Source organism: Mixophyes fleayi, chromosome 12, assembly GCF_038048845.1.
Source record: "Mixophyes fleayi isolate aMixFle1 chromosome 12, aMixFle1.hap1, whole genome shotgun sequence".
Lineage (NCBI taxonomy): Eukaryota > Metazoa > Chordata > Amphibia > Anura > Limnodynastidae > Mixophyes > Mixophyes fleayi.
In genome coordinates this window covers 57,014,449-57,041,764 of record NC_134413.1, presented here as the reverse complement: position 1 = coordinate 57,041,764, position 27,316 = coordinate 57,014,449, and the positions used below count along the sequence as shown (strand labels likewise).

General features: G+C 45.2%; 1 protein-coding gene across 5 annotated transcripts in view; it reads right to left on the bottom strand.

The window, feature by feature from the left end:
• Positions 1-27,316, bottom strand: part of PACS2 (phosphofurin acidic cluster sorting protein 2) — a 410,192-nt gene that overhangs the window by 300,772 nt on the left and 82,104 nt on the right. For all 5 annotated transcript variants that reach the window (XM_075192154.1, XM_075192150.1, XM_075192151.1 and 2 more), the window contains exon 4: positions 8,195-8,320. In XM_075192154.1, the coding sequence (XP_075048255.1) occupies positions 8,195-8,320 (126 nt within the window). The remainder of the gene's footprint in view (positions 1-8,194; positions 8,321-27,316) is intronic.

Sequence of the window (27,316 nt, the reverse complement as noted above, 5' to 3'; positions counted from 1 at the left end):
GCAGTGGCGGGCAGTATGCATGGTCTGGCACTCAGCAGTGGCGGGCAGTATGCATGGTCTGGCACTCAGCAGGCAGTAGTGGTGTACAGTGTGTATGTATGTTCTGGCAGGCAATGATGGGGTGCAGTATGTATGTTCTGGCAGGCAATGATGGGGTGCAGTATGCATGTTCTGGCAGGCAATGATGGGGTGCAGTATGCATGTTCTGGCAGGCAATGTGTAACGGACTTACCTGATCCCCGCCGCTCCGTCCGGATGCCGCACTTCCGGGTTCGGCGGTCACATGACCGCAACCCAGAGGCGGGGATTTTGAATCCCCGTCAGCATAAAAACCTCACTCTGACACTCGTTGAGTGTCAGAGCAACACTTACCTGTTCCTGGCTCCTGTACTTCGTGGATTGCTGTGTCTTCCAGTCTCCAGTGTCTTCCTGTGTGCTGATCTCTGCCTGTTTGACTACCCTGGCTCTCCTATCCCTGTGTACCGACCCGGCTTGCTGATCATTCTTCTGTTCTTGTGACCCGTGTACCGAACCTGGCTTGTTGACTCCGAGTTGCCTCCTGATTCTGCCCGACTCCATTCCTGTGTACCGAACAGGCTTGTCTGACTCCGCTACCTCCGCTCCACTACATCTTGGGGCGAACCTGAGGACTGCGACCTGCGACTCCTGGCAGCGAAGCCCATCCCGCCTTGCGGTGGTTCTTGGTGAACACCGGGGAGATCGTTAGACTCCGCACCTCAGGTAAGCCAGCGCTAATCAAGATTAGTAGTAGAAGTATCCAGAATCTGTTACACAATGGTGGCATGCAGCATGTATGTATGTATGTATGTATGTATGTATGTATGTATGTATGTATATTCTGACAGGCAGTGGTACTTTGCATTATGTATATATGTTTTGGCAGACAGTGGTAGAATGCAGTATGCATGTATCTTCTTGCAGGCATTGGTGGCGTGCAGTATGTGTATATATATTCTGGCAGACACTGGTGGTGTACAATATGTATGTATGTTCTGGCAGGCAGTGGTAAACAGCCGGCCAGAATATACATACTCATGCATGTATGTATATATGTCCTATCAGGCAGTAGTGGGACGCATAATGTATGCATGTATGTTCTGGCAGGCAGAGGTGGGGTGCAGCATGTATGCATCTTCTGGCAGGCAGTCTTGGGGTGCAACATGTATTTAAGTAAGTTCGGCAGGCAGTTGTGAGGTGGAGTATTTATGTTCTGGAAGGCAGTTGTGGGGGGCAGTATATATGTATATTCTGGCAGACAGTGGTGGGATGCAGTATAAATGTATGTTCTGGTAAGCAGTGTTGGCATGCAGTATATTTGTATGTCCTGGTAGGCAGCGTTGGCGTACAGGTTATGTGTATATATATTCCGGCAGGCAGTGTTGGCGTGCAGTATATATGTATGTATGTTCCGGCAGGCAGTGGTGGGGTGCAGTATATATGTATGTATGTTCTGGCAGGCAGTGGTGGGGTGCAGTATATATGCATGTATGTTCTGGCAGACAGTGGTGGGGTGCAGCATGTATGCATCTTCTGGCAGGCAGTCTTGGGGTGCAACATGTATTTACGTAAGTTCGGCAGGCAGTTGTGAGGTGGAGTATTTATGTTCTGGAAGGCAGTTGTGGGGGGCAGTATATATGTATATTCTGGCAGACAGTGGTGGGATGCAGTATAAATGTATGTTCTGGCAAGCAGTGTTGGCATGCAGTATATTTGTATGTCCTGGTAGGCAGCGTTGGCGTACAGGTTATGTGTATATATATTCCGGCAGGCAGTGTTGGCGTGCAGTATATATGTATGTATGTTCCGGCAGGCAGTGGTGGGGTGCAGTATATATATGTATGTATGTTCTGGCAGGCAGTGGTGGGGTGCAGTATATATGTATGTATGTTCTGGCAGGCAGTGGTGGGGTGCAGTATATATGTATGTATGTTCTGCCAGGCAGTGGTGAGGTGCAGTGTATATGTATGCATGTTCTGCCAGGCAGTGGTGGGGTGCAGTATATATGTATGTATGTTCTGGCAGGCAGTGGTGGGGTGCAGTATGTATGTCAACACGGCAGTTGGAGGGCGGCTCACACGGGATTCGGGGACAGAGGCACACACAGGCAACGTGGCAGGGGGACAGGGGGAAACATGGCAGGGGGACAGGGGGAAACATGTCAAGGGGACACATGGGCAGGGTATAAGGGGGACTGAGGCACACATGTGCAGGGAGACAGAAGCACACATGGGCAGGAGGACAGAATCACACATTGGCAGGGTGACACATGGGCAAAGGGACAGAGGCAGATATGGACAGGATGGCAGGGGGAAACATGGCAAGGGGACAGGGGCTCACAAGGGCAGGGTGGCAGGGGAATACATGGGCAGGGGGACAGAGGTACACATGGGCAAGGGGACAGAGAAACATGTGCAGGGTGGCAGGGGGACACATGGGCAGGGCGACACATGGGCAAGGGGACAGAGGCACACATGGGCAAGGGTGGCAGGGAGACAGAAGCACCTGTGTGTGATGTTTGTCATTTTGCATTGCTTTTGATGTAACATGTGACATACACAACTCTGCTTACCTTACACTCTAATAGTCTTCAATTTCTTCGCCCTCTAAGCTGAACAAAGCTGCCCCTTTTGTCACGGTTATTCTAAGCAGTACTGCTACCACAGCGCCTACTCTGCCGGTCTTTCAGATCTCTGGGTATCCTTTGCAGCTGAGTGTACCATGGATATTAATTGGGTGCACTGGCTGTACACACAATCGAACTGCCGCTGGAGTGCCTTCTGCAGCTGCGTCCAACACTGCAGAATCCCCATTCACTCCCCTGGCTCACAGATCCCCCTGTAGCCGCTGACACCTGGGCAGAGGCAGATATAGACATTTAATTTAGGAGGGCAACTTTATATAGACAGGCCCCCTCACTCTTATTGGTTGTCCCGGTTAGCTCCGCCCCTTTTCCTGCGAAAATCGGACCTCTGTCTAGCACATGAATAGAGTGGGTGAGGTGCATGAGGAGCACCACACAGAGGCCTGGGAATGAGTTGCCTGCAGCACTGGTGCTGGGAATTGATACTAGCCCTGTGGGTCTGTCATCCGATTGCCCCGATCGCTGATCTCTGTTCTGTAGGATCAGCGCAGCACAGAACATCTTTTAAATCTCCCGCCCCAAGACAAGTGAAGTGAATAAAATAAGTGACGTCACCGAGGGGCGGGACGTTCAAAATGGGAACTGTAACAGCGTTCTGGCATCAGCTCGAAGGTATTAAACTTTGTAAAGAGAGCGGTGCCAGGGCTAAAAATGTTTGTGTGTGTTCCCCTCAGCCCCAAAACTCCAGTCATCTTCCTTCCATCAGGCAATTATCGCTAATTTCTCTGGCTAACAGAAGGAAATTTCTTAGCGAGAGGGGGGACAGCCATATTTGTGCTCTCAAGTGAAGCCACTTTCAGTACACCCAGCACAAGACTATCAGACATGCGCAACGTTATGACATCTTATGAAATCCCCTATCTTTAAAATGGGGCATGTTTTATCAAATTGTAAAAAAAATAACTCTCTCACACTTGTGAACCCTCAAAGGCACTCCTCAGCCCTAATAGCTTTCCAACAAAAAACTTACCACGTGTCTTTAAAACGCCCTGTACACCCCCAAAAAACCCAGAAAAACTGCAACAGGAAGTAGAAAAAAAAAACGGACAGATTTTGAACTTTAGATTGTTCCTAAATTGTCATTTTTTTATTCTTTTTTTCTGAAATTTCACATGCGGCACCTGTGGACAGTTCTCCATTCGCATGCCAAATTTCAGTTTAATAGCTTTAATACTTTTTAAAATGTAGACCCTCAAACACCATGCCCCCCTCTCACAAATTCCCTATGGGAAAATTATGTTTTTTAGATATAACCTTAATATAAGGGCATGACTGTGCCTATATATAATAACATATATATATATATATATATATATATATATATATATATATATATATATATATATATATATATATATATATATATATATATATATATACATACATATACACACACACACACATATATACATATACACACACACACATATATACATATACACACACACACATATATACATATACACACACACACACATATATACATATACACACACACACATATATACATATACACACACACACACACATTTATACATATACACACACACACACACACACACACACACACACATTTATACATATACACACACACACACACACACACACATTTATACATATACACACACACACACACACACACACACACTTATACATATACACACACACACACACACACACACACACACATTTATACATATACACACACACATTTATACATATATACACACACACACACACACACACATTTATACATATACACACACACATTTATACATACACACACACACACATTTATACATATACACACACACATTTATACATATACACACACACACACACTTATACATATACACACACACACACACATTATATATATACACACACATTATATATATATATATTATATATACATACACACACACATACACACACACACACACACACACACGTATACATATATACACATATACATATATACGCACACATACATGTATACATATATACACATATACATATATACGCACACATACATGTATACATATATACACATATACATACATATACATACACATTTATTTGAGAGAGAGAAAGCCTAGCAAACACCCCCACAAACATACACTTTCTTATTTATGTGACAAAAATCCAATAACGAGTTGCATCTACCTAAACAGATACCAAAATGCAAATATAAGATTTTTAAACCACAGGGTACGGACACTAATTTTAGTAAATTTTGACTCTGTATGCAGAAAATTAGTTCCCAACAGATAATGCCTTCTACACCATTTCATTTATAACCAGTCTATCACTAATAAGTGTACCTATAACACACACCAGAAGAATGTTAACAGGACTGTGACAGAATGGACTACCTATAGCGCCCTATCTGTTGTTCCTGAGAACCAGCTGAGCTTACTATGCCACTGTTCCATTTCTTTATCCCAAATACACCATCTAACTGCAGTAGGCGGGGCATAAGCTCCTGTCACCACTGGACTCCTTCACGGCATCCAAAAATGAGTTCCTTCTGTGTAACTGTCGCTGCTAGTGTACCCCCCTTGCTGGTGCACCTGGGCTGGCACCCCTTACCTCTTCCTATAGATCAGGGTTGCTGTGGATAGATCCCCCCGTGAATATCATCACACTGGCCAGAGCTGCTGGGTAGCGGGCAGAGAGGTGCTATTGGATACTGGGTCCAAATACCAGAACAGCCAGGAACAGTTTAGAATTGGGTCTAATCTGTAGGTCACAGGAAATGACAGCAGGGAAGAAGTTGTCAAGCAGGTCTAGAAGCAAGTGAGGTTTATTCACTCAAGTGCCCTGATAAGGACAGTTCACACTGGTTGAAGGTACCAGTGATCAAAAAGTCAGATGGAACAATAATAATACGATACATTTCAGTATAAACCAGTGCTTTTTTTTTTTTATACAGTTTTGGACACAGCCTCGCAGGGGGTCAGCCAGCCCCCTGAGCTCTTTGCTGGCCCCAAGAAGTCAAGAGTTATTTTTAGTATAAGGATGCAATATATTTTCCCAAACATGGATTTAAATGCAATTTATACTTAACAAAAATTTACACTTATCTGTGATTTCCTACAACACAGGCTGTTTAAAATGTTCAGACAGGTTCATTTCCCTTTATCCAGGCAGGATACAGGTAAGGGCCCTGTTGTGCATTCAAGTGTTGGTCACTCACATTGAAAAGACTTACTTAACATTTCCTGCCATCAGACTCCCTCCCCACATATGTCAAATTGGAGATTTCCTCTAGCAAAGTTACAACACAAAAATCTCTTTCCTGGCCCTGTCTCAGCCACAAATTAATTTCCTATAAACAAAAGGTGCACACAATATAATTGTTAAAAAAAATAATTGAATATATTCAGCTAAAGAAACTTATGAGAAAAAAGTTTGAAAGGTTTAAACAAAATGAAAAGCTTGCGCTGTGATAACGTTATCAGTCAGTTTCAGTCCTGAAATCTGTAGTCGTCCAACAGACCACACACAATTTTAGTACCAGCCTAAGTAGGCTGTACTACAATTTACAAAAGTCATATTACAATTGGCTGAGAAAGTATATAGGCGTATCCTGATCCACATGGCTCTCCAGGATGCAATGGAGAAATTGAAGAAGTCTTTGTTCAAAATCTCTTGATTGGAAACATCTTTTTGGATGTTGAATTAACTCCTTCATTCATGTTCATCTTCCTCATCAGCTCACACGAAAGGTTAAAATAATATAACATATGACATAATAAAACCACATCAAATATAAATGATATATTAAAATCAGATAAAACAATGTAAATATTTTCATGCTAAAATAAAATTGTCTTTATCCAAAAATATCTTTGACATAATAAATATCAGCACATTGCAATGATACAAACTGGCGCCCTGTGCTGTTACCTTTAAATAAATTTATACAATAAGTTATTATAAGTGATCCAGCCACAGACTCCCTTCCTTATTTAACACAGAATAAGGATTTAATGTATATTTTTATGTAAACACTATATGGACAAATGTATTTGGTCCCACCTGTTAATTACTGAATTGAGGTGTTTCAATCAGACCCGTTGCCAGATCAACCACCTAGCTATGCAGTCTTCATTTGCAAACATTTGTTGTACAAAATGGGTCGTTCTTAAGATCTCAGTGAGTTCAAGCATGATACTGTGATAGGATGCCACCTTTGCAATAAGATGGTTCATGAAATTTCATCCCTGCTGGATGGTTGAAATGGTTCATAAAAGTCGCCAACGCTCTGCTGATTCCTTAGCTGAAGAGTTCCAAACTTCCACTGGCATTAATGTAAGCACAAAAACGGTGCGACAGGAGCTTAATGAAATGACCAATGCCAAGCATCGGATGGAGTAGTGTAAAGCACACTGACATTGGACTGTGGAGCAGTGGAAACGTGGACTGTGGAGTGACGAATCACGTTTCTCTGTCTGGCAGTCAGATGGGCGAGTCTGGGTTTGGTGGATGCTGGGAGACTGTTACCTGTCTGACTGCATTACACTAACTGAAGTTTTTTGGAGGAAGAATAATGGTATGAGGCTGTTGTCAGGGTTGGGCTAGGCCCCTTATCTCCAGTGAAGTGCAATCCTAATGATTCAGCATACCAAGTCATTTTGGACAATGCAATGCTTTCAACTGTGGAAACAGTTTGTGGAAGGCCCTTTTCTATTACAACAGGACTGTGCCCCAGTGCACAAAGCAAGGACTACAAAAGACATGGTTTGAGGAGTTCAGTGTGGAAGAACTTGACTGGCCCACACAAAACCCTAACTTCAACCCCATTGAACACCTTTGGGATGAATTGGAACGGAGATTGCGAGCCAGGCCTTCTCGTCCACATCAATGCCTGACCTCATACATACATACAGAATGAATGGGCACAAATTCCAACAGAAACTCTCCAACATCTCGTTGAAAGGCTTTCAAGAAGAGAGGAAGCTGTTATCACTGCAAAAGGGGTACCAACCCAACAAAAAAGTATATGTATTTGAATACAATGTGTCATTACAGTTCCTGTTGGTGTAATGGCCAAGCATCCCAATACTTTTGTCTATTCCGACTACACCGATGGCTGGCCCAAGACTTTGACGTCATTGCGACCTATTAAATTTTAATTTAAAGCGGCAGTGGCAGGTCAATAGGTCGCAAAGACACCAAAGTCTTGGGCCAGCCATCGGTGTAGTCGGAATAACTTGCGGGGAGCATGCTGCTGCGATCTGAGATTAAAGCTTCGCTTTGGAGGTAAGACTGGTTATATTCAAATCCGTTTTTTACACATTCTGATTTTCCTTGGAGGTGTCCTCGGTGTCGGAATTTTCCGCACCATTAAACCATTCCCCACCCTACTGAACATACAGAATATGATTTATTTACATTTTAATTGTGTTAAGATACTCCCTTCTGCCTAATACAACATAACTGTTTATAAGAACTTCTAGGACAGAATATACATTTTGTTCTGTGCTTTAAGTGTTACAAAAAGTCTCCATACAAACTGTAACCCACCTCAGCCATGTTGATACATCCGATAGCTAGAGTCTTGTAACCAAGAATGGTGCGATTTTTATACCTTTTCCGCCTTTGAAGCATTATCTGGAGTTTGTTTCCTTCCCTTTTCAAAAAATGAGGATACTAGTGATAAAAAAAAAAAAAAATAATTTAAGATATTAACATTTATTGTTACAAAGTGCTGACAATTGTTCATGCAGCCTGCCTATCCAACGGAAATATAGTTATTGTAAAACAAACCCCTCAAAACACAAGGGTACAAATATTAACTTTTATTTATAAGGCACCACAAAGGGTTTGCAGTGCTGTACATGACATATACCATAACACATGACATGATAACATAAAGAACAAAATGCAAAGACTAAACATAGTGAATGAATACAAAAAATACAGGTAACATGGTAATGCAGAAGAAATTATTTGTGGGACAGTGACTATAGTAAAATCGGTGGGAAGCAGGCCTAAGCTTAAGAAAACAGGGCTAGGGAAGCAGGCCAAGAGGTACAGAGGGTGATGCAGTATTAGGAGAACACAAGGAAAGAGGTCCCTGCTCGTCAGAGCTTACATCCTAAAAGAAAGGAAGTACTGACTGTGGGGTAAAAGCCGGGACAAGGGAGTTAGAAGGGCTGATGGACTTGAATAAATAAATGAGTGTTAAGGGCATGCTTGAAGCCTTTGAGAGCAGAGGCTAAACTAAATGAAAGGAGATCGTTGCACAACTGGGAAGCAGCCAGGCCAAAGTCCTAGAGGCAGGAGTGGGAAGAGGTGATCAGTGAAGTAGTGCAACGACTGTCATTAGGTTGGAGATGTAGGGGGAGGACTGATTGAGAGTTTTGAAGGTGAGGAATTTAAATTTAAATTTAATTAATCTAATTTAACTGGTGGAGAAGGTTACAGCAAAGAGCGCCGGGAGGAAAAAAAAATGAGTCAGCCAGCAGCATTGAGGGGCAAGGTGAGAGATTAAGGAAGAGCAGAGAGAAGGAGGTTACAGCACTAAAGGCGAGAGATTACAAGAGAGTGAATAAGAGATTTGGATATATTTCGGAGGTGGAAGAGGCAGAATTTTGACAGTTACAGACTATGAGGTTTGAAGAAAAGGGAGGAGTCGAGAATGGAGGGGAAAAAATGAAGGTAGCATTGTTGACAGAAAGAGGGAGACGATTAGTTCAGTCTTGGAAATACTGAGTTTAAGAAAGCGCTGGGACATCCAAGATGAGATGGCTGAGAGACCGGAGTAAACACGAGACAGAGGGGAAGGGCATGAAAGATAGATTTGGGTATCATCAGCATAGAGGTGGTACTGGAGGCTAAAGGATGAGGGCACCAAGGGAGGAGGTGAAGAGGGAGAAGAGGAGGGGGACAAGAACAGAACCTTGGGGCACTCCGACAGGTAAGGAAAGAGGGGGGGGGGGTGGAGTCATGTGTAGAGAATAAGAAGAAGCGGTTGGGGAGGCAAGAGGAAAACCAGGAGAGGACAGTGTTAGAGGCCTATAAATTTGAGCGTTTGCAAAAGGGAGTGGTCAACAGTATCAAAAGCAACAGAGAGGTAAAGGATAAGAAGGGAGAAGTGTCTTTTGGATTTAGCAAAGAGAAGGTCATTAGTGGGGGCAGTTTTGGTGAAGTGGAGGGGGAGACAACTGGATTGGACTGGGTCAAGGAGTGAGTAAAAAGAGAGAATAGAGGCGAGATTGTTGTAGGCAATCCGTTCGAGAAGTTTGGAGGCAGAAGGAAGGAGGGAAATAGGGTGGTAATTAGAGAGAGAGGCAGGGTGAAAGAATGGTTTCTTCAGTATGGGGGGAGACTAGAGCAGTGTTCTCCCCAGCACCTATTTCCGGGGTGCTCCACCCAGCTGTGTTTACTTGCCAACTGGCTCTTGAAGCCGAACAGAATCATATTACAATAGAATAAACCATTGTTTCATTGTTCTAGAACAGGCATTCTTTGAACACTACAACCAGCAGTGTGTTAGACCACTGACCACAAGTCTGACCAGTCCGGAAAGGTGCGTGCAATAGCCGCCATAATTTTTCCAATATTATGACTGACTGGATCACATATAAATGACTTATGGTATCAATTTATTTAAGGGAAACCGCACAGGGCGCTTATTTATATAAATTTCCAATGCACTTTTTTTTAATATTGTATATATTCTAAGATAGGAAATAGTTATTTCTGAGACCAGGCTAGAAACTTGTTTTTCCTGTTTAACCTTGCTATAGGATATGCCTTATTTCTGATGTATATATGTGATACAATAGTCCTTTGTGGATGGAGCTCTTTGGTGTATTGGGATGTGTTTGGTATGAAAATGTCATTGTGCGGGATTTGTAAGGTTGCTAGTGGAACACTCCAATTAGGCATGGGGAGGGAGTCTGATAGCAGGAATTGCTAAATAAGTTTTGTGATGAAGTGTCAGGATACCTGCTCTGGCCAAAGGCCCAGCAGGGGGTCGTTACTGTGTGGCCTTTTGTCCAGAGTGAATTTTATAGATAAGAGCAAATTTTGTTAGCTTTGCAATGCATGTAAATCCATGTTTGTGTAAATATGGTACATACTGATGCTAAAAATAGCCTGTGTATGAAATGAATAAAAGGCATTAGCTTGTATTTGAAATTTGTTCTTCTGATTTCAACATCTGACCTGATCACTGGTTCCTCAAACCAGTGTGAGCAAATAAACATCTTGCTTCAAGACCTGCTTGAAAACATCTTCAATATTGCTGTATTCCTGTAATCTACAGATTAGACCCTAAATCTAATCCGTTCGCCAGCTGTTCTGAGGTTTGGACCCAAGCTTTCCAGTACCCTGCAGCCCTGGTCAGTGCGATATGCCAGGGGGAGAATCCATCCACAGCAACCCTGATCTATAGTGAGAAGTCAGGAGTACCAGCCCAGGTACACTAGCAACAAAGTACGCTAGCAGCGTCCGTTACCCAGAAGAAACCCAGTACTGGATGCCGGCAAGGAGTCCAGTGGTGGCAGCTTTTAGGAAGCCCCTCCTACTGCGGCAAGAGGGCACATTTGGGATAACGAAAGAGAACGGTGGCAAAGTAAGCCCAGCCGGTTCCCAGCAACAACAGACAGGGTGGGATAGGCGGTCCATCCTATCACAATGACAAACTATTACAACTACCCACATCCAGCTGCTTCATAATGCCATCCAGCTGGCAAAGTTTTCTGGGGAGATAGAGCATGTTTAAAGGAGGAGGTGAAGATTCTAGAGGGATAGGTTGAGGAGGAGGGCAAGGTGGGAGCAGGCTTCAAGAGAGAGACTGGAGGAGGTGGGAGGTGATGGGGTCAAGTTGGCAGGTGGAAAGGGATGAGGAGGAGAGAAGGGTGCAAACTAAGTCTGCAGATATTGGAGTGAAGGAGGGTGGGCTAGCAAGTGGGAAGGAGTGAAAAGAGATAGCATTCACAGAGAAGGGTGGGAGGGGAGGAGAGGATGCGACAAGAAGGGAATGCTGGGAGGAGGATGTTATGATGCATTGACTTAATTTTGGAGATAAATTGGGTAGCAATGTCAATAGCAGAGAGCGAGGGGGAGGGAGCTGAAGGTGACAAAAAGGTGACAGGGTTTGGGAGGAAATTAGAGCCTTAAAGAAGAATTGTTTAGAAAGTGATAGGGCCAAACTGTAAGAGGCAAGTATGAACTTGAAGTGGAGGAAGTCAGCATGAGTGCATGATTTTCTCCAGAGCCGTTCTGCTCTGTGGCACGATTATTGAAAATAGCAGGTAAGGTTGGAGTGCCACGCTTAAGGCAGGGACCGACTAAGCTTGATGGTGACAGCCAGGGCGACAGAATCAAGTGCAGTGGTAAGGGTGTGATTATAGAAGGAGACAGCCTCATCAGGGTAAGAAAGAGTGTAGATGGGGGAAGAGGAGTGAGACCAGGGAGGAGAACGTGGTAGGATCAATGGTGTCTGTTTTACCCAGTATTGTTTACTATTTGTCCCCAAAAGTAAAAGCGCTACGGAATGTGTTGGCATTATATAAATAGATGAAGGTGGATGACAGATGGTGATAACGATGTGTCAACATTATGACTGGAGAGAGTAACCTTAGGGGATGGGGAAGGTGAGAGGGGTGGTGAGAGAGAGGAAAAGGTGAATTAAGGAGGTCGGAGACAATACCGAACACCAAATCAAGGGAGTGACCACTGTGGTGGGAGGGAGAAACAGTCCATTGAGAGAGACCAAGCGAGGAGAAGGAGAAGGGGGGGGAGAGAAGTCTGAAAGCAGCAGGGTCTGAGGATTGTTTATAGGGATATTAAAGTACCCCAAGAAGAGGGAGGAAAGGTCAGAGGAGAGAACGCGAGGAAGACAGATGGCAAAGTGATCAAGTAATCGAGAAACCGGAACCAAGGAGGACAGTAGATAATGGCAACACAGAGGTGGGCTGGGAGGAAGAGGCGAATAAAGTACCTCAAAAAAGGAGAAAGAGCAAAGCCCCAGGGAAAGAACAGCAGGGGAGAGAAGTATGCCAACGCCACCACCTTGCCAGTCCAAAGGTCTGGGTGTGTGGGAGAAGGACAAACCCCCGAAAGAGATATGAGAGCAGCAGGAGAGGTAGTGTCTTCAGGGAATAGCCAGGTTTCAGTGATGGCAAGCAGATTGAAAGATCTAGAGATGACGGATAGAGGTTAATTTGTTACAAACTGTGACTGGATCACTTATAAATAACTTATGGTATAAATTTATTTAAAGGAAATCGCGCAGGGATAATTGCAAATGTACTTCTTTTTGATATTGTGTGTATTTTGGTAAAGGAAACATCTTTATTTGTTAGACCAGGGGAAGAAATTTGTTTTATTTTAACTTTGCTAAAGGAAATGCATTATTTCTGAGGTATATATCTGATGCAATAAGCATTTGTCTTTTGTGAATCTTGGTGTAGGGAAAGGACTTGTTTGGGGTTTTTTAACTTTTCTTTATGGAATTCTCAAGTGCAGGAAATGTGTATTCTGCAAATGTCTGAAGAAAGGAACCATGTTAATTAGACCTTTTGATGTGTGATGTCCAAACACACCTGGAGGCAGAGGAACGTTTAATTAGACTTGCTGTTAGATTACGGGTGTCTAAAACAAGACGCAGAAAATCACAGCAAGTTTTAGGATATCACAGATAAGTGTAAATATTGTCAGCTTTGCATTGCACGTAAATCCATGTTTGGGTGAACAATTTGCATCCCAATGCTAAAAATAGCTCAGACCTCAGGGGGCTTACCCTGTGAGGCCATGTCCAAAACTGTATAAAAAAAAAAGAAGCACTGTTTTTTATTGAAAGCGGTCCTTGTTGCATCTGACCTGTTCCCTGGTATCTTCAACCAGGGTGAGCAAATAAACATCACTTGCTTCAAAGACCTGCTTGGAAACTTCTCTATCCCTGTGACCTACAGATTAGACCCCACTCTAACCCGCTACCGGCTGTTACTGAGGTTTGGACCCAGCTCACCGGTACCACTGCTCTGCCCGCTAACCAGCAGCTATAGCCAGTGTGATAGGCCAGAGGGGATCCATCCACAGCAACCCTGATCTATAGTGAGATGTCAGGAGTACCAGCCCAGGTACACTAGTAATGAGGTACACTAGCAGCGTCAGTTACCCACAAGAAACCCAGTTCTGGATGCCAGTAAGGAGTCCAGTGGTGGCGGCATTTGTAAGCCCCTCCTACTGCTTTTAGAGGGCGCATTTTGGATACCGAAAGAGAACTGTGGCAAAGTAAGCCCAGCCGGTTCCCAGCAACAACAGAAAGGGTGGCGTAGGCGGTCTATCCTGACACACATACTGACCTGGTATTTCAGCGACCACAGGATAGAGGAAGAGAGGAAAGAGGAGAGATGTGGATGGAGTTGCTGGAATGCAAAAGTGTGTATGATATTGAGTGGGGGGCATGACAGAGAGAGAGGGTTGGAATACAATGAGAAACAAAACTAGGAGGGGACTCATCAGCAGGCAGGGGAGCACAATGTGGGGAAAAAGTGGAGATGGGACTGATTAGAGGGGTTATGACTGGGAGAAGGAGTGGCAGGAGAAGGAAGGAGTGATGTAAGGTAATAGATTTCCAAGGAGTAAGAGGAGTGAGGGGATAAGATAGGAAAAGAACGATGCTGAAAGAAGAGCAGGGGGACAAGAGAAAGGGTGTGACGAAAAGATGGGGGAGGGGGCAGTGAGTCAGATCAGAGGCACAGAAGCAGGGGAGAGTAGAGAAGAGAGAAGAGGGATAGGGAAGGCGCATAAAAAAATGTCTTCTCCTTTAAATATAAATATTGCTGTTCAGTGAATTTAAAACAAAAAGAAAAAAAAATAGTTTTTGCTCAAAAGACATTATATTCATCATTTTACTAATTTGTGAACAGAGCAAACCTTGGACATGAGAAATAACACATATATGCATTTGTCGAGCTATTTTGTATCGACACACTCTGCTGTACATGGGTAATTGCAGTACATATTCAGGGGAAATACACAGACAGTATGAAAATGCAAACTAAAGACACTGCTGGTCTGTCCCACTGCTCGTCCCAACACTGGACTCCAGAGACCTGCAGCCGACTCCTCGGCATGGAACTCTTCAACCTGCCTATTCACCTGTGGTAGCAGGTCTACTCTGGACGACAAGACTGGCAGCCACAGAGATTTTTGCTTCTGCTGACATCCGGAGCCCTGGTACTCGAGCGGTGCCCGCTAGATATCGGAGCACACACGAGTGCACTGCTACTGGAGATTTCTGCCATGCATTTTTATTATTATCCTTTATTTGTTAGGCGCCACAAGGTTTCCGCGGCGCCGTACACAGTACAAAACAGTCGACTATACAGGGTGAAACAGTACAAAACAATAAACAAAAATACCAATACTTCAGAAACTCCAGGCAGGCTGATGCAAAAAACGGAGCAGAAGAACAGGTAGGGAGACATGAGGGCCCTGCTCAAGTGAGCTTACATCCTACATCTGCATTAAACAGAATCGGGAGTAAAATAAAGACAACACTTCGCCCTGCAGTAAGGAAACATTCGGAGCACCCCCGATGGGCCCGGTTAAGTTGAGGTACCGCTTTACAAGTGCTAGATTGAGAGATCTTGATCCTGGGTCCCTCTACACTATTTCCCGCCGTTGCTGATGCAAGTCCCCTAAATCTTGAGCCTCCAAGTCCAGCACCGATTAAACGGGACATCCCTGCAACGCAACTCTCTACACTAGTCCCCACGTGAAGCAGACAAGCCTGATCTCCTAACTGTAAGTGGCAGAGTATCATTTAAGTTGACATTCCTCATTCACCCAGCTGAGAGGCTTGGACGATATCGATTCCCTGCCATAGTACTTGTCACAATTTCTCTTTCAGTCAATGCAATCTTAATCAGGCCTTGCCACTCTGTGAATTGGTGTCCCTCAGGGTGAGGTGGGTGTCCCTGCTACAGCCCAAAACTTAAGTGTCATAACCTAATAGACCTTTCATAACTGCTCTATCCTATTGAGCTTTGGCTCCACCAAGTGGCTCAGTGTAGCACTGCATCCTTCAGCTTTCACCTTTATATAAACCTGGATCACGTTCACACCAACTCTTGGTGGCGAATTGGAGATCTTTCAACTGCTCTTCACTATACTAGATGCTGATCATCCCTTTGTCTTCACTTCATACTAGCCTCCTATTCGCACTTAACACTGTATAATTGCTGAACTTGGGGGGGCAGCACCCGGGACTGTGCTAGCGACCCACCTTGCCATCTCTTTCCCGAGCCACTTCTTTTGTCCGTGAGACACGTTGAGATAGAGAAGTCTACCCAACCCTCTAGGCTTTCACGCAAATAAAGCGGACGCTGAAGCTTCCACATCTGCGATTTCTACACCCCCCCCCCCCCCAACATAAAGTTGATGAAGTCTGCAGCTACCAAGAGTCTGTTGAAAAGCAATTGGTGGAGATGCATCAATCGCTGACAGATGTACAAGATCATATTGAGGATTTTGAAAATCGCTTGAGGCAAACCATTCGCTTTAAGAACCTTCCTGAATTGATAAACACAGACGCCCTTCCTAAGTATCTAGAGGGCCTCCACCGCCAGTGCCTTCCAGACTCCCCTATCTCTGACTTCCAGTTGGATCGGGATCACAGAGCTCTGCACGCCAAACCATAAGTGGACCAACCCCCTACAGATGGGATTGTGAGATTTCACCATTATAAAGTCAAAGAACTGTTCATCGCCTCTACATGCAACGCCTAAGTTATCTCTTATCTTCCAAGATTTTGCTCCCTTAACCCTGTGGAAGCAACAAAACTTCAGAAATCACTGCATCCGCTATCGCTGGGGCTTTCCATTTTCTCTCCAAATCACCCACAACGACGCCACGTACAGTATAAAGATTCATAAAGAAGGCCTATCTGTGCTTGAGAAGCTGGGGAGCCCCCTAGTTTCCCCTACCTTGCCGGCAGCGGCCTACTCTTCTGCACGGCAAGCGCCCACCCCATCCTGGTCTCAAGCCTAAATTTCGCGATTGGTTCCTTGTCAAGTGGAAAGAGACTTAGGGGTATATTTGTTAAATTGCAGGTTTGAAAAAGTGGAGATGCTGCCTATAGCAATCAAGCAGGATCTAGCCATCATTTATTTAGTACATGCTACAAAATGATAGGTAGAATCTGACTGGTTGCTATGGGCAACATCTCCAATTTTTCAAACCTGAAGTTTAGTAAATATACCCCTTAGTGCCTCTGTTTATGTATTTTTGGGTTTTACTTTGTGCCTCAATCTTTCGTTGCAGGTCCTTCAGAAACACTCTGCACTTCAAGTATGGAAACACTTTACTGGATTTCTTGGAAGCTTCTACACCGAAAGACCCTCCTATACAGCAATCTCTAATATTTATGCTAATTTCGTTTCCCTATAACTGCCCTCAATTGCCTTTTAATCGTTTTAGGCAAAAGACAAACTTTTACTCTCTGCTTGGCCTGGGCCCCACCCCCAACTCTCTGTTTACCATTTGTTTTTGTTATATTACTGGTTGAATATATTATTAAGCTACATACTCTGATGTTCAGTTTTTAATGGGGGGGGGGGCTTTCTGTACTCAAGTGGTGCATCGGCTCCCTGGTGGGCACCCCATGGACTCCTGTTTGGGGTTTCACCAACCTATTTCTTAAAAGTACCACACCGTGGGCTGTCCTCCCCTGCTGCCGTGTCGCTTCCTTATCTAATCGATTTCTGGTGTGTTCCCCTCTAAGTTTCAACAACCCTCTCACATTTCACGCTTTGTGAATTCACATATATTCTACATCACTGCTTTGACTGTCAGTCACTACCCCCTTGACACACAGCACATGTCTGACTTACCACATCGGACTGGACTTTGGTTCCCCAATCTCCAGTCCAATCCCCCCAACATCCCCATCCTCCACATTTTTTGTTTCTCTAAACAAAGTTATCTTGCAATTTACACATCACCTACAACTTCACCATCTATCATGGCTATCAATGTTGTGTTCCTGAATGGAAATGGGCTAAATATCCTGCAGAAGCGAACCATGGTGCGCCAACAATTTAAGCGCTCATATAGTCTTACTACAACAAACTCATTTTGCCCATGCACACCCAGGCTTTTTAATTCACGTCTTCCAGTAAGACCTGAGGCACAGCTATTTTAATACACCACACAGTCCCTCTCACTGTGGACTCCACGGTCCTAAACGGCAAGTGACGATACACGATCATAAACAGAACAATCTCCCAGACCCATCACTATAGCTAATCTTCAAACGTGGGACAGGGTCCCTTTTTTGGTGAATTTTTTCTTTGATAAACTCAAGGGTCATATCATACTTGGTGTAGACTTTTACACCGTATTAGATGTTAAATTAGATCTTTATCCAGCTCCTCCTATTGCCATGCGAACTCCCAGAGAGTCTCGGCAACTCACCTCTTTACCCAAGCTACCATACCTGGTGGGTTTTAAACTCATCTTCACGCATTTCTCTGTCCCCCACAACACACACACGTAGGGACATGATTCTAACAGACCAACCACCTCCTTATTACACTTCTCCGACATCTTACCCATTTCCTGGTCTGATCATGCAGCGGTCTCCCTAAGCTTGGGTATTCGTGCTATTGCCCCTCCTCGCCGTTCTTAGCGTCTTCACAATAGTCTTCTATCTAAGAAAGTAGAACAGCAAAAAATCATGCAGGCCGCTAGAGTTCAGCGAGCTCAACTCCTCCCCAGACATCCTGCATATCATGGTTTGCGAGGCCCATAAGGCCACTTTTTACAGGCTTCTAATTATGTTATCAGCCGTGGAAAAAACCCAATCAGTCCGTATCCGTGACCTGGAAACCGCTCTATCCACTCTCACAGAGAAACACCATCGTCGCCTTAAACGCAAAACCTATATGAAAATCTTAACTCTCATAGGCGAATTACAACAAATTCTGTCATCTAAAGCTCCCAACACTCAACAGTGGCTGCACCAGACTACTACTAGAAGGGAAATAAGGCGGACTTCTATACTAGTTCTAAACAAACTTGCAATAGAATAGTTTCTATACAAGGAGCAGCCTCAAACAAGCTATATGACCCGCAAAAAATAGCCGACAAATTCCGTGAATTTTATTCCAAACTTTATGATTTACAAGCAGACACACCCCCAACCGCCCCACCCGGTTCAGGTTCCATCGATAGTTCTCAAACATGTACAATCCAGTGTCTCCCAGTTCGTATGGTCCAGTAGACGTCCACAGGTTCGTCAGAAGTCCTAGATCGGCAGGCAAAAAATGGTGGCTTGGGCCTACCTTGCGTTCAAAATAATTATTTGTCGTCCCACCTCACTCAGGCCGTCCTGGCTCACGAAAATACTCACACTAAATTATGGGTAGATACGGAGGCAGTTCTTCAGATGTCCTCTCCCTGCACCCTATACTGGCTAGACGCCAAACATCAACCTCACCTTCAGTTTCCCTCCCACAATGCACTTATTCTTCTCAGTGTGCCAATACTGCACTTGAAATTTCAAGCTCATAGATAACCCAAAGAGGATGTCCCCCCTTTGAAACAATCCTTCATTTCCTCCTGGTCTCAATCCCAAATCCTTTGCGTCCTGGACAAAGCATAACTTTTTCTGGGATTTCTTAACTCCGCGATAGTCTCCATTTCACCTCTCTTTTCCTCCTGTGCGCCTCCCTCCTGGAGTCCACAGACTGATTTAGAAACTCCCAAGCAACATTCTCACTGCTGCTAGATGTTTAGTTGACGGAAACTGGAAATAGGCAGAGTGTCTTACTATCCCAGCGTTAATTCATAATGTTTGGCAAATTTACAAATTAGAATATAGGACTTGTAACAAACGATCGGCCCAACCGATTTCTATCGACCTGACAATTCTGGCGTGACTGTGTTGCCTCGACTTCCCACTCACATATACAGAGTTCTAAGTAAATGTTTAGAGAACGCATTCCTCCTTTGTTGAAGTACCCTTTTTCTACTCCCCCCCCCCCCCACTTTACCTTCCCCATACGAACATGTCCCAGTTTCCTTACTCCCCTCCACCTTACTCCTCTTCTGGTCCTTCCCCCAGTACCATTCACCATCATGTATGTCAGCCAACCTTTCTATATCTACAAGGACAAGCCCATAAATTTGTTTTTTAATTTTTATTTTGGGTTTTTTGTTAATAACATTGTGGTTGTCATACAAATGTGTGCTAAATTGTGTTGAACATAATGCATTTCCTTTCATCCCTCGGATCCTGTCCTTTTATTTTCTGTATTCCCCCTTTTCCCCCTTTCTTTATTATGGAAAACTTCAATAAAACGTTATTTCAACAACAAAAAAATAATTTGTTGTTAACTCTTTCAGGAAAAGTAGGCTAAAAAAAGTATTGCCTAAAGACCAATTGTTACCTCATTTACAATACAATTATCATCATCTTACAAATCCATGACATCTACTGGCAGAGTGGTATATGGCCACAGGAGTGAACCTTCAGGAGCCTTCTTCCAAGGTAGACAACAGAGTGGGTATGAGTAAATCGTTTACTCATACCGATATAGAGACTATTTAAATGTAACTAAATCCTTTATCAAGCCAACACACAAAGATACACCATCTTGTGAGAAAACATAAGGAGTAATCCCAAACATACTTAATTTTTTCCTAATGGTTCTTCCTCAGTGTGGCCAGGTCCTGAGTATGGCAGCCATCTCGAAATTAATGGGGTTAAATCACAGGAGCTAGGCGCAGTGTGAAATGTTATTGAAAATATTTGTTAATAAAAATTTATTTTAAATGTGCGCTGCAGCGCTGGGTGGGTAGCACCCAGCACTGCAGCAAAGAAAGCGTTAAACCACGGCGCTAGACGCCGGGGAGTGTAACAGGGTATTTAAAATAAAAGTAAAATGTTTAGAGATTGTCAGTGCTGTAGCGCCGGCAGTTAACCGCCAAGCAGCACAAACAGGGGAGTGTAACTATATGTATATTAAGTGTAAATGTGTATTTAAGTGCAGATATTAGGTGTAGATATGTGTAAAAAAAAAAAAAAAAAAAAAAAAAGGTACATACCCTGTGGTGGGGCTGCAGAAGCAGCGCCTGGATCCTTCACCAGCCTCCTGGAATCAAATAGGTTCAGCACCTCCTGGGGGTCCCAGGAAGCCAAGTCCCTAGAGCTCCAACTAGCGACAGGGCAGGGACTGTTGCTTCAGAGATCTGACTGCTCCCTGGCCGAATAGTACCAGGGGAGAGCAGAGAGTGGGCTGAGGCCCACTCTCGCTGGCAGCTCATGGCTCATGATTTGTGGCTGGATCATGTAGAAATAATTTATTGTAAAACTGTATTTCAATCAGAGGTGCAGGCACCAATGTATAATTTGAAATGCACTTATAGGGGGTATTCAATTGTTAGCGAGACGGGTGAAATACCCACGCTCGAAAAATATTACCGTTAATACGGTAATTACTCACTGAACTACCGAGCTGAAATTCAGCGAGTAAATTACTGTATTAACGGTATTTACGCGCAAATTACCGTACTAACGGTAATATTTTTCGAGCAAGGGTATTTCACCTGTCTCGCTAACAATTGAATACCCCCCATAGTGTTACATTGGGATGTGTTTTGTATGGAAGTGTAATTGTTTGGGTTTGTAAGGTTCCTAGAGGAACTCTCCAATTGGACATATGTGGGGAGGGGGTCTGATAGCAGGAAATGCTAACCAAGTTTTGTGATGAAGTGTCAAATGCCTGCTCTGGCCAAAGGCCCAGCAGGGGGTCGTTACTGTGCGCCATTTTGTCCAGAGGGTTCAAACCTTGCTGAACATTACAAACAGCATGTGATGCAGAAAATCACAGCAAGCTATAGGATATCACAGATAAGTGTAAATATTGTTAGCTTTAAATTGCATGTAAATCCATGTTTGGATAAACAAATTGCATACGGATTCTAAAAATAATTCAGACCGCAAGGGGGCTAGATTATCCAGTGAGGATGCGCTAAAATGTGTATAAAACAGCACTATTTTGTATTAAAAGTTGTTCTTCCGATTTCATCTGACCTGAGCACTGATATCTTCAATCAGTGTGACTGCAAATAAACATCACTTGCTTCAAAAACCTGCTTGAGAACATCTTCCATACTGAAAATCCTGTGACCTACAGATTAGACACAAAATCTAATCTGTTCCCGGCTGTCCTGAGGTTTGGACCTAGCATCCAGTACAACTGCTCTGCCGCTACCCAGCAGCTCTGGCCAATGTGATAAGCCAGTGGGGATTCATCCACAGCAACCCTGATCCATAGAAAGAGGTCAGGAGTACCAGCCCAGGTACACCAGTAACTGGGTACACTCGAAGAATTAATTACCCAGAAGAAACCCAATACTGGATGCCGGTAGGGAGTCCAGTGGTGGCATCACTTGTAAGTCCCTCCTACTGCAGTAAGAGGGCGAGTTAGGGATAAGGAAAGGGAATGGTGGCAAAGTAAGCCCAGCAGGCTCCCACCAACAGCAGACAGGTTGGCATACGCGGTCCGCCCCATCAGATTTCTAGTGGCAAGTGGCTGGATAACCCCAGGCGGCTTTTCGTGCACCAGTCAGGAGAGGAATAACTGCAGCCAGGAGAATACACAGGATGTCGAAGTGCAGTAAAATGTCAAAGGTGGACCTTGAGATACTGTACAAAACAAAGAATTTAGAAAACTCATTACACAGTGACAAGGAGCGAAATGAAAAAAGGCGCTGAAAGCCTGGGATGCGCAGCACGGGTCAGCAGATGAGGAAGCGGACTGCGACAGTGACCTGGAGGAGACGCTCACTCCAAACCTAGGAGGTACCTGCAGTAACATCCCAAAACACAGCACCTGCTTCCAGCAACAGTCCCCTCCCACAGACTGAACCAGTGATGCAAGTTCAACAGTGTGATGAGGGTAACTTTTCCTGTACTAATGCAGCAGCTGGGGTCCCTGGGAGACAGAACAACTGAGGCGGAGCGGTTGCTTATCATCAAGTTGTGGGGCAATCGGTGGGCACCTCCACCTGCAGCAGCATGTGAACAGTCATCTGCTGTGCCCATATTGGGATCTCTTCATTTACTAAATTTGATGACACAGTTGGAGATATTGATGGACATCTGCAGGTGTTTGGGCAAGTCATGGAGGCTACAAGACATTTCAAACAGGAGTGGGTAAAGTATCTGGTTCCCACGCTACAAGGTAGTGCAATGGAAGCTTATCACGGAGTAGCCCCAGAGGACTGCACGGACTACGACGTGGTAAAACGGGCCCTCCTTAAGCGCTATGTTATTACCCCGGAGACCTACCGGCAGAAATTTTGGGACTTGGCTAAAAGCACCCACATCAGCTATGGGGAATTTGCCAACCAGTTGCGCAGTTGGCAATAAGATGGATTCATGGATCTGACGCCAAGTCCTGGGAAGAATTAGTGGACTTAATTTGCAGAGAGCAGTTTCACCACCGGGACGCACCGGAGGTGAAGGAATGGGTATTGGGCCACACCCCAGCAACCCTGGAAAAAGCGGCAAGTTGGCGGATCAGTATGTGGCAGTGAGGCCACACTGGCAGAAGCGCCAGATTAACAGCCTACCGCTAAGGACTGTACAATCAGGGGGACACCCCTCTTCTACTCATCCCCAAAAGCAAGTAACTAACCCTTCGAGTACCATTCGCTAGCCACCGCCCCGTCTTGTCCCTGGGAGTTACCAGATACCACCGGAGCCAAGGCTGAAGTGCTACAACTGTGGGAAAACCGGTCATTTAAGGACGGACTGTTCCACAGCCCCAGCACCACAGACTTGTGCACCTAATCCGAGCCCTGGGGCCCAACTGACTTGCTTAACTGGCGAAGGTGAGCCATAGGAGACTGTTTCCACCCCTGCCAACCCAACGGAGTGTGGCGTGTCTGAAGGTGACTTGGAGGGAAGAGTCAACTGTGTGTCCAAAAGACCCCCCAAAAACATGGAGGAACCTGCAGCCGGTCCAACTGGGACACCTGCAAGCAGAAGGACTGAGAGACTCAGGGGCTTCAACAACTGTAGTGAGCCAACATCTATTGATAATGCTGCAGTATTGCAGGTTCGCACTCCCAAAGTTACTGTGGCAGATGGACTGGAGAAGGAAGTGCCTGTAGCAAGGGTGTATCTGGACTGGGGAGATGGCCGAGAGTTGCGAGATGTTGCAGTTATGGATGACCTCCCAACTGATGTGATCTTGGGCAACATTGTTGGGGGTGGAATTGTGACCGCATTTCTCAACTCTACTACCCGGAGCCATGCTGCTAAACTACATTCTTCAGGATCTACACTTGCACAACCCAGCTCAGAGGAAAAGACCACAGCTGCTATTTCTTCAGGAAACAGCAAGCCTTTTGCCTCTGGAAACTCCACATCCCCTAGCAACACAGAGGATGTTGTCTCTTGCCAACCTGATCTTGTGGGGGTGGCCGGTGTTGCTCCTGTCCCTAGCAGTATGCCAGCTCCAGCGGTGAGTATTGCAGACGACAGTAACACTCTGTGACTGGATCACTCATAAATAACTTATGGTATCAATTTATTAAAGGGAAATAGCACAGGGCGCATATTTATATAATTGCATAGGCACTTATTTTTTGTATTGTATATATTCTGAGATAGGAAATCGTTATTTCTGAGACGGGTAGAAACTAGTCTTTCCTGTTTTCACCTTACTAAAGAATATGCCTTATATTTGATGCATATATCTGATACAATAGGCCTTTGTGGATGGAGGTCTTGTGTGTATTGGGATGTATTTAGTATGGAAGTGTCATTATTTAGGATTTTTAAGGTTGCTAGTGGAAACCTCCAATTAGGCATATGTGCAAGAGAGTCTGATAGCAGGAAGTGCTGACGAAGTTTTGTGATGAAGTGTCATGCCTGCTCTATCCAAAGGCCTAGCAGGGGTTCGTTACTGTTTGGCCATTTGCCCAGCGTGAATTTCATAGATAAGTGTAAATTTTGTTCGCCTTGAAATGCATGTAAATCCATGTTTGTGTAAATAGAGTGTATCTGGAAGCTAAAAAGAGCATGTGTCTGAAAGGTATAAATGCACTGACTTGTACACCGAAATGTGTTCTTCTGATTTCGACAATTGACCTGATCACTGGTACCACTAACCAGTGTGAGCAAATAAACAGGTTACATCCAGATTCTAAAAATAGCCCATGTCTAAACTGTATAAAAGGCACTGGCTTGTATTGAAAAAGTGTTCTTCTGAAATTCATCTGACCTTAGCACTGGTACTTTTTTAACCAGTGTGAGAGCAAATAAACATCTTCCTTCAAAGACCTGCTTGGAAACATCTTCAATATTGCTGTATTCCTATGATCTACAGATTGGACCCTAAATCTAATCCGTTCTCCGACTGTCTCTGCGGTTTGGACCAAAGCTTCTCCAGTACCACAACTCTGCCCGCTACCCAGCAGCCCTGGTCAGTGTGATAGGCCAGAGGGGGATCCATTCACAGCAACCCTGTTCTATCGTGAGACGTCGGGGGACAAGCCCAGGTACACCAGCAACGAGGTACGCTAGCAGCGTTAACTACCCAGAAGAAACCCGGTTCTGGATGCCGGTATAGGAGTCCAGTGGTGGCAGCTCGTAAAAGCCCCTCCTAGTGCGGCAGGAGGGTGCATTTGGGATAACAAAAGGGAACGGTGGCAAAGTAAGCCAAGCCGGTTCCCAACAACAGACAGGGTGGCATAGGCGATCCATCCTGTCACACCCTCCTTTGACTGACCCCTGTCACCCCAACATAGAACCTCCCTGTAGCGTATCCTGACTTAGACGATAGTGAGGGCTACAGGGAAGAGTTTAGGGCAGTACAGCTCTCAGATCCCTCACTGGAAGGCATGAGGAGTCAGGCTGGCTGCAGCCTTCCAGTGATGGAGGAGGGGAGTGTGACCTGGCATAAAGGGCTGTTATACCATGTAGCTAGGAAGGTAGATGGGGATGGACCAGTTCGGGAACAAGTTCAACTGGTGGTACTACGGGACTTTCCTTTCGGGCGCAACGGTCAGTTGCCCATGAGAACCCTATGGCGGACACCAAGGAAGAGAATGTACACTGAAGCGCCTGACACAGAACTTTTTCTCGCCTGGAATGTCGGATGACGTCCGGGCAACTCCATACTGTCCCCTACCATCCCCAGACTAACGGACTGTGCGAGCGGTTCAATGGCACTCTGAAGCACATGGTACGGATATTTGTAACTTCGGAGGGGAGGGGACGGGACTGGGAACACTACCTGCTGCACCTCCTGTTTGCTTATCAGGAGGTGCCACAGGAGTCTACCGGTTTCTCCCCCTTTGAACTACTATATAGCCACAGAGTCCGTGGACCTCTTGACATGTTCCGGAAGTCTTGAGAAGGGGAGCTACCCACCCAGGATGTCTCTGTGGTGGAGTACGTGTTGAAGCTCAGAGATAGGTTAGAGAATCTCATGGGGCTCGCGCACGCTAGCCTAGCGCAAGCGAAACAGAAGACTTTGTATGATCAGGGCGCGCGTGCCAGAGTGTTTGAGGTAGGGCAGAAGATCCTTGTTCTGATGCCCACGTGCCAGAACAAGCTCCAGACTGCCTGGGCTGGATCAAAACGGTCTCGAAACGCCTGAGTGACATCACCTACTTGGTGTCATTTGATAGCGATGGAAGGCAGCAGCGTACCTACCACGTGAATATGTTGAAGGCGTACCATGAGCGTGTGGAGTGGGGAGCAGTGGTATGCTGCTTACCGACTGAGGAACCAGGAAGTGACCCACTACCGGAAGGTGGTGTAGAGGAAGTGGGCTGGGATGAGCAGCTGTGCTCGCAAGAGGGAGCAGCTTGAGGCAGTGCTGTGGCCCCTTTGCGACTCAGTTCAGTAAGAAGCCCGGTTGTACTTCCTTGGTGATGCACCATGTGGACACTGGTGAGCATAGGCCAGTTAGCCTCTGGTGAGACCCGATAAGCGGGTTGCCTATGTAAAGTACATACAAGGAGGTACAGGAAATGCTTGAGCTAGAGATGATCCATCCTCATTCTGGATTAAGCAGCTGTGCAGTGCAGTAGCATTTTTGCAGAGCTCCTGCGAACCAGTGATCCCTGGGATTATGCCCAGGGAAGCATGGAGGATCCTGGAGGAGGTATGGAGGAGACTCCCAAAGCTTTAGGGCCTAGTCCAGGCCCAAGCCCAGCAGAGCAAGACCATGCTGAGCCTTCAGATGGGGTGAAGCAGGACTGTGTTGGTGTTCAGTCTGTAAAGGACAGGGTCCCTCCCAGCAATGAATGGAGTGCTGACTTGGCTGTAAAGTCTGCCAGAGAAACAAAGGATGTTCCCCAGGCTTCAATAATCAAGCCTGGCCTGAGCCCAGCAGAGAAGTATCTAGCTGGGGCGTCAGAATAGGTGAAACAGGGATGCAGTGATGGCCGGTTAGTGGAGAGAGAGGATCTCACTGCCAATGAGCCAGGTGCGAGCATGATATTGGATGCCGTTGTAAAGACTGTATGCTTACCTCCTTTGTCTGGTCTGCCTTTGGAAGGGAAAGAGTTAATGGACTGTGATATACAGCCTGGCAGCAATGTAAATGGTGCAGTGTCTGATATTGGTTTGGCTGATGCTGAATTAACGAGTCAACCCAT